The following is an 8,132-nucleotide window of genomic DNA, read 5'->3' on the forward strand; positions in this document are numbered from 1 at the left end:
GGCGGTGCGGGGCGGCGGCGCGGGCGGGCGGCGGCGGGGCCGGGCGGCGGCGGCGGCTCAGCAGCGGCGGGGCGGAGCGGCCATGCCGAGGGCGCGGGGCGCGCTGGGAGCGGCGGCGGCGGCGCCCGGCGCCACAGCGACCCCCGGCGGCGGGCGGACCGCGCGCCCATTGGGCGGCGGCGCGGCCAGTCGGGGAGCGGAGCGCCGAGCGGGAGGGGCCGCCGGCGTCACGCGCGCTCCCGCCGCCGGTAACGGGGCCGCGCGAGGAGGGGCGGCGGCGGCTCCGGGCGGGACCGAGCGGGACCGGGCGGGCGGGAGGGGACGGGGACGGGGACAGGTGCGGCAACGCCACCGCGGCCCACCGGGACTCGGCGGCCCCGCCACCGCCCTCACGGGCGCCGCCGACGCCGCGTCCCGCCGTCCGCCCGCGCGTCGTCATCCCGGCGCGGCATCACTCAGGCACCGCCATCCCTCGCGCTGCTGAGGCCTCGGCGGGAGCAGCACCAGGAGCAGCTGCCGCCGCGTTTCCCGACGACCGTGACGGTGCCGGTGCGATGAAGGAGGACCGCCAGCATCCCGTCGATCTGGGTGAGGCACCGGAGCCATCCCGGCTCCGCTCCAAGCACTGCCGGTCGTGGCCTGGCCACGAGGGAGACCGGCACTCACCGGGTTGATACCGGGAGCAGGAGGTCACGGGGTGGCTCTGGGGTCAGCACGGGACCGCACGGGCTGCCTGTACCCATCACCACGGGCAGCCAGCCCTGGCCTGTTGTGACCGATGTCACCTCTGGTGGCATGTCCGTTGGCATGGCCAGTGGCATCACCGGCTGTCCCTCCTCTTGTCTCTGTGACAGGTTACGCCATCACCAAGCCCGACATCCTGGCCGAGGTGGAGCGAGGGGACGAGGGGGTGGCGGCGGCAGCGGGGCGCTACGGGGAGCGCCAGAGCCCCCGGCCACCCGCGGCACCGGCCGGTCCCTCCCAGGGTGAGCGGGACACGGGGGCGGGCGGCATCGGGGCCAGGTGGCACCGGGAGCACGAGTCGGGCACCGGCCCGGATCCTGCCGAGCCGGGGGCTTGGGCCGCTCCCCAACGCGCTCCCGTGTCCGCAGGGGACTGGCAGGGCAAGGAGGTGAAGAGCGAGGACGGGGTGTCCCCACCGCCCCGCTCGCCCCCGTCCCTCCACGCCGGCCCCGCCGACTTCCTCGTCCCGCTGCGGGAGCGGGGCTGCAGCTACTGCGGCGTCCTCGAGCCGGAGCCGAACCCCGGTGCCGGTAACGGGGGGTTCATCGCCGCACCGCCCGCCTTCGAGAGCCGCCGCTGCCGGCCCGGGGAGCCGCCGCTGGATTGTGCCGAGTGCGGCCGAGGCGGCGTCGGGCACAAACCGGATCTGGTGCGGCACCGGCTGGGGCGCGGCGCGGAGCTCGGCTACGCCTGCGGCCGCTGCGGGACAGGTCTCGCCGAACCGGCGGGGCTGGGGGCCACGGGCAGCCCCCACCGGCCGGGGCCCTGCACCGGGCGCTCCCCGGGCACGGCGGAGGGAGGCACGGCGGCGGCGCCGCGGAAGGAGCGGAAGGAGCTGTCGCTGACCGAGAAGGTGCGCGTGCTGGAGATGCTGGAGGGCCCCAAGGTGTCGCAGAGCGAGCTGGCCAAGCGCTTCGGGGTGTCGCAGCCCCAGATCTGCCGCATCATCAAGAACAAGGAGCGCATCCTGAGCGAGTGGCACCGCAACGGCGACCCCGAGCGCAAGCGCAAGCGGGAGGGGAAGGACGCGGCGCTGGAGGCCGCGCTGCTGCGCTGGGTGCAGGGCGCCCACGCCGCCGAGCTGCCCGTGGGCCGCCCGCTGCTGCAGCTCCGGGCCCGGCACCCGGCCCGGCCCGAGCCCAGCGGCGGCTGGCTGGCTCGCCTGGGCGCTCGCCACGGCAAGAAGCCGCCGGCGGAGAAAGGGGACGCGGAGCAGCCCACGGCGGAGCACTGGGCCGGCGCGGTGCTGCCCGGGCTCCTCCGCAGCTACGCGCCCGCCGAGATCTTCGCCTGCGGGGAGACCGCGGTGCCGCTGCCGGCCGGCGCCCCCGGTAACGGCGAGAGCCCCGGCGAGCGGCTGACGCTGCTGCTGTGCGCCAACGCCAGCGGCTCGGAGAAGCTGCCGCTGCGGGCGGTGGGCGACAGCCCCCGGCCGCGCTGCCTGCGGGGCGTCAACCTGGAGCAGATGCCGTGGAGCTACCGCGCCGGCGGCCCGGCCGGGCTGAGCGCGCCGCTCTTCGCCGAGTGGCTGCGGGAGTTCAACGAGGGCATGCGGCGGCGGGGCAAGAGCGTCCTGCTCCTGCTGGCCAAGCACGAGGCGCACCCCTACCTCCAGCTGTCCAACGTCAGGATGGTTTTCATCCCGCCGGCCGCCGCCCTGGCCCAGCCGCTGGACCGCGGCATCGCCGGCGACCTCAAGGGCCACTACCGGCGCCGTTTGCTGCGCTGGCTGCCGGCGGAGCGCGGCGCGGGCCAGCCCAGCCTGCTGGACGTGCTGCACATGCTGGCGCAAGCCTGGGGCGACGTCCACCCGGGGCTCATCGCCGGCTGCTTCCGCGCCGCCGGCTTCACCCCCGACGCCGGCACCGAGGCCGTGTCCCTGAGCTCGGCGCCCGGTCTGCTCGGCCGGGAGCGGCCGGAGCGCGACGGGGACGCGGCGGAGGCGGACGGGGACGAGGGCACGGCGGAGGGCGAGGACGCGGGCGAGCTGGCGGCCGTGCCGCCCTGCCCCTCGGAGCGGGAGGTCTGGAGGAGCCTGGCCACGCTGCGGCGGTACCTGGAGTGCCAGGCCACCTCGCCGGACCTCTTCCAGGCCTTCTACGAGCTGGAGGACGCGGTGCACATGGTGTCAGCCGGCGCTGGGCGAGCCTTCCTCGGGGACAGCCCTCCCCAGCAGTGACCGGGCAGAGGGGCCGGTGCTCCTTGGGGCTGTCACCGCCCGGCCCGGCCGCTGTTCCCCGCAGCTGAGCCGTGGGGTTTGCAGTGGCAGCGCTGGGGACACAAAGCTGCTGCCAGAACCTTCTCCCAGGGAGTGGCTGCTGCAGCCAGCAGGAAACCATGAGAAGCTGCTGCCAGCGGGGATTTGCCCCGAGTGGGGCGGTTGTGGCTGCCGTGGGGGGATGTGGGCGGTGCTGGGGTGTCCCCGTGCTGGGGACAGCAGCTCCATCCCACACGGGAATCGGGTGCCTCCGGCTGCTGTCACCACGTGGTGCCTGGAGGATTGTCACAGGCATTAAAAAGTTGGAATTCAGCAAAGCCGAGCACGGGTGGTTTTATTCTGCTGTCACATCTGCTGGGAGTGGGGCAGAGCTCCCCGGGGTTTCCTGGAGCAGCAGGGCCACCCCAAACCCCCCTGCCCCTCCTGGGGACACCGTGGCCCCCACAGCCACCCCGAGCTGTGCCATCCCCAGCCGGGCACCAGGGCCGTGGCAGCACCTGCGGGCAGGGGGGACCTGGCTGAGCACCCTGTGCTGGCTGTGCCAGCCTTGGTGGCACCTTGGGGTCCCCTGCAGAGCCCCCCGTGTGCGCTGTGCACCCCGGGGTCCCTGGGGTCCCTGTCTCTGCTGGACTGCAGCGGGTCAGGGGCAGCTGGAGGCCACCAGGCAGGGACAGAGGTGTCCCCACAGGCCCAGGGGTACAGGGGTGGGGGCCACAGGGGGATCCCCACATGGATACAGGATCAGGGTGGGCATGAAGCACCCGGAGGAGGGGGGTGCAGCAGGCGGGACCCCCACAGGGATGCACAGCTGCAGCTGGGAAAGGGGGGGGACACAGGGGCTCCTGCACTGGGGGTCCTCACGGGGACACCGTCATGGGGGTACATGGGGTGCACGGGGATGGGACCCCCGTGGGGTGCACCTTCCCGGGGGTGCAGGGATGGGGACGTGGCGGGATCCCCACGGGGACACAGCCCCGCAGGGGTGCCCTCGGGAGTGGGGTACAGGGATGTATCACCCCAGGGGGGACCCACGCAGGGATGCATCCGCGGTGGGTACCCGCTGTCCCCTTAGGGTGGAATGCAGGGATGTCCCGTCCCTTTGGGATGTCCTGTCCCGGTGTGATGTCCGGTGCCGGTGTGATGTCCGTCTCGGTGGGCTGTCCGGTCCCGGTGAGCTGTCCCCTCCCGCAGCGCTGTCCCTCCCGCGGGACTGGCTCTTCTCGCTGTGCTGTCCCCTCCCGGTGTGCTGTCTCTCCCACTGTATTGTCCGGTCCCGGTAGGATGTCCCGGTGTGCTGTCCCTCCCGGGGCTGTCCCCTCCCGGTGTCCTCTCCTGTCCCGCTGTGCTGTCCCGGTTTGCTGTCCCCTCCCGGTTCGCTGTCCCCTCCCGGGGCTATCCCCTCCCGTGGGGCCGTCCGGTCCCGGTGTGCTGTCCCTTCCCGGTGTGCTGTCCGGTCCCGGTGTGCTGTCCTCTCCCTCTGCGCTGTCCCTCCCGGGGCTGTCCCTGTTCGTTGTCCCGGTTCGCTGTCCCCTCCCGGTTCCCCGTCCCCTCCCGGGGCTGTCCCGGTTCCCCGTCCCTCCCGGGGCTGTCCCGGTTCCCCGTCCCCTCCCGGTTCCCCGTCCCCTCCCGGGGCTGTCCCCGCTCTCGGTGCCGCCCCCGGCGGTTCGCGGCGGTGCCGCCAGGGGGAGCCCGCGGCCGCGGTGTCGCGCAGGGCCCGCGCCGGCGCTCGGAGGAAATGAAGGCGAGTTCCGCCGAGGCGGGAGCCATTACCCGCCGCCGGACCTGAGCCCCCCCTCCCGCCGCCGCCGGGGCCCCGCTCCGCGCCCCCCGCGCCCCGCACGCCCGTCCCGGCGCAGGTAAGCGCTGTCCCGGGGCCGGGGGGGCCGGCGGGCCGGGGGGAGCCGCGGGGCCGGGGCCGGTGCCCGCCCCGCGCACCCGCCCGCGGTGGGATCCCGAATGGGGGGGGGTCCGCGGGGCAGGCCCCGGCCCGGCCGCTTTGTCCCCGGCGAGAGGAGCGCGAACAAAGCCGGGGCAGGGCGGCGAGCGGCGCCCCGGGCCCGGCAAAGGGCGCCCCGAGGCCGCGGGTGCGGGCGCTGCCGGGGGCCCCGGGATGGGGAGGGGGCTCGGGGCACGGCGGGGGCACGGCGGGGCTGCGGGCTCTGCTCGAGGCCGCTCCTGGGGGTTCCTGCGGCTCCGGGGCGCCATGGGAGCCGGGGGTGGGCACAGTGGTCTCTGCTGTGCTCCCGTGGTGCTCGTGGGAGCTTGAGGTGTGCACACCTGGTCCAGGTGAGCACCATGGCCAAGGGCTTCTTCGTGGCCTTGGTGCACTCGCTACAGCCAGGGCTTTTGATGTGGTCCCAAGTTCCTCAGGAGGAGTTTGGGGTGTTCGCTGTGGCCACGGTGTTTACCATGGCCGAGGTCTTTGCCGTGGCCCCAGGGTGCTCGCGGGGAGCTCCAGGTGTGCACCGTGCCCGAGGTCTTTGCTGTGTCCACAAGGTCCTCGCTGGGAGCTTGGGGTGTTCACTGTAGTCAAGGTCTTTTCTGTGGCTCCTCACCTCTCGTGGGCTCTTCAGGTGTTCATCATGGCCAAGGTCTTCATTATGGCCTTGCAACACTTGCCATGGCCTGGTCCTTGCCCTAGTGCCAGGGTGCTCCCTGCAAGCTTGAGCTGCTCACCATGGCCAAGGCCTTTCATGATGCCTTTGCCATGGCCTTGGGGCTCTCACTGTGGCCATGGGTTTCACCATGACTCCAAGGTCCTCAGTGGGCTCTTAATGCTCTCACCATGGACAAGACCCTTGCCAAGGCCTGCTTCTTGGCCAAGGTCTTCACCATGGCCTTGAGGTGCTCATGTCCTTGGTCAGTGCTGTGGCCCCGAGGCCCTGGCTGGGAACCTGAAGTGCTCATCATGCCCAAGACTTTCCCCATCGTGGCTGGCATTGCCGTGAGCCCCTTGCCGTGGCCCTGAGGTGTCCCCATGACCCTCAGCCCGGCCCCGAGGTGCTCTGAGGCACCCGTGAGGCAGCTGCGTGGCCCCAGGGCAGGTGCCGTGCCCGAGGCGCTCACCACAACCCCTCACCGTGGTGCTGACGCTCAGCACGGCCACGTCCCCGTCCACGGCACCCTGGGGGCCCTCCCGGGTGCCTCTGGCTGGAGAGAGCCGGGGGGCCCTCGCCGTCCCCCCGCGCTGCCACCAGCCACCGCTGCCCTTTCCTTTTCTCCCCTCCCAGGTGCCCTCGAGCCGGGCGAGGCGATGCGGTGCGCCCGTGCCGCGTGCTGTGCCGAAGCGGCTCTTTAGATCCTCCCCGGCCCAAGCCTCCCCTGCCATGGATGCATCCGGGGCTCTTGCTTCGGCTCCCTCCTCCGCGGCTCCCTCGGGCTCCCGCAGCCCCATGTTCCCCCCAGGAGCCGAGAGAGAGGAGTGGGGACCGAGGTTCAATTGTGCCCCTTCCACCTCTGCCGCAGCCTCGCAGGCGATGCCAGCGTCTGGCCGGAAGAGGAAGGCCAACTTCTCCAATGACGAGACCGAGACGCTGGTCTGGAATGTGGTCCGGCATTTCAGCGCCCTGTACGGGTCCGAGGCCCTGCGGGCTCACCCCGTGCGGCGGAAGCAGCTCTGGACCCAGATCCAAAGCCGCGTCAACTTCCTGGGCTACACCGAGCGCTCCATCGACGACCTCAAGCACAAGTGGCGCGACCTGCGGCTGGACGTCAAGAAGAAAATCACCTCCAAGAAGCACCTGCCCGTGAACCGCGCCGGGGGGCCGCTGCACAAGCCGCGCCTCACGCCCCTCGAGAAGATGGTGGCGTCCACCTTCCTGCAGGCCAGCCACGACTCGGAGCCCGAGATCATCCTGGACCCAGGTGGGCGGTGGTGGCTCTGCGGGCAGAGGGTGGTTGGAGCTCTGGCTGCGCTCCCTGAGGGATGTCCGGCCATGCTGGTGTTCTCAGCTGGCTGCTCTGCCTTGTGGGAAGAGACTCTGAGGTTTGTCTTGGGGTTGCAGCATCCACCAGAGTCACAGTCATGTTGTACCCAAGTGCCAGCCACTGGCTAGGGAACTGAGATTAGCAATCCTCTGTGGAAATAACCTGGGATCAGTGAGTTGTAGAAATCCCAGAGTGGTTTGAGTGGGAACGGACCTTAAAGCTCGTCCTGTTCCACCCTGTGCCATGGGCAGGAACACCTCCCACTATCCCAGGGTGCTCCAAGTCCCATCCAGCCTGGCACTGGACATTCCAGAGATCCAGGGGCAGCCCCAGCTCCTCTGGGAAAACTCTGCCAGATCAACAGTATTCATAGGAACACCTCAAGCTTTGTAGGAGCGGGTGTTTTTTGTTCTTCTTTCTTATTTTCTTTAACTTGATGCTTTTTGATCCCATAGTGGCCTCTCTGGTTTCACTGGGGGCATCATAGGCTCCATCCATGTGGCCCAGACTTGGCTGTCATGTGCCAAGCACAGAGCTCTAGGCCGAAGGAAGAAATCCTGTGTAATGGCACGAAGCTGTGCCATGGGAGGGTCAGGCTGGAAATCAGGGAAAGGTTCTTCCCCCAGAGGGTGCTGGGCACTGCCCAGGCTCCCCAGGGAATGGTCACAGCTCCAGCCCTGCCAGAGCTCCAGGAGCATTTGGACAGCACTCTCAGGCATGCACAGAGTGGGATTTTGGGGTGTCTGTGCCGGTCCAGGAGTTGGCTCAATGATCCCTGTGGGTCCCTCCCAGCTCAGGTTATTCCCCAGGCCCGTGACTCTCTGCCATTAGGGGCTGTCAGCCCCCGGGGGGCTCAGGATGGCGCTGGGGCAGGTGAGGCTGAGCGATGGCGCAGGATGCCCTTGCGGGAGCATCCGTACCTGGGGCCGCCGTGTCCCCGCCAGCTGAGGCCGCATCCTCTGTGTCCCGCAGATCTGTTCTTCCCCGGCGCCTCCAAGCAGCCCTTCATGCACCTGCAGCCCGGCGTGAGCCACCCCAGCATCTACATCGACACCAACGGGCAGCCCTCGGCCCTGCCCGACGTGGAGGGCTCGGCCGCGCCGCGCCTGCCGGGACAGAGCCCCGACCCCGCCGGCGGCTGCGAGTACCGGGGAGAGGGGCAGGGCGGCCCCGGTACGGCGGGAGCAGCACGGGGGGCTGGGGGGGCTGGGAGCAGGGCGGGATGGAGACGGGCTGGGTCTGC

The 8,132-nt window shown here is 71.1% G+C and overlaps 1 protein-coding gene across 2 annotated transcripts; it reads left to right on the forward strand.

Annotated features, from left to right (window-relative positions):
- The first annotated feature begins 401 nt into the window (after positions 1–401).
- LOC134422377 (tigger transposable element-derived protein 3-like) lies at positions 402–3,279 on the forward strand. Of its 2 annotated transcripts, XM_063164486.1 has the most exons (3): positions 402–588; positions 855–986; positions 1,113–3,279. In XM_063164486.1, the coding sequence occupies exons 1-3, from the start codon at positions 555–557 to the stop codon at positions 2,921–2,923; spliced, it is 1,977 nt and encodes a 658-aa protein (XP_063020556.1). In that variant the 5' UTR covers positions 402–554; the 3' UTR covers positions 2,924–3,279. The 2 variants fall into 2 exon arrangements, with proteins under 2 accessions (XP_063020556.1, XP_063020467.1); XM_063164397.1 differs by having other exon boundaries at positions 855–3,279.
- The last annotated feature ends 4,853 nt before the right edge of the window (positions 3,280–8,132 follow it).

The sequence above is a fragment of the Melospiza melodia genome, chromosome 1, assembly GCF_035770615.1.
Source record: "Melospiza melodia melodia isolate bMelMel2 chromosome 1, bMelMel2.pri, whole genome shotgun sequence".
In the NCBI taxonomy this organism is placed as follows: Eukaryota; Metazoa; Chordata; class Aves; order Passeriformes; family Passerellidae; genus Melospiza; species Melospiza melodia.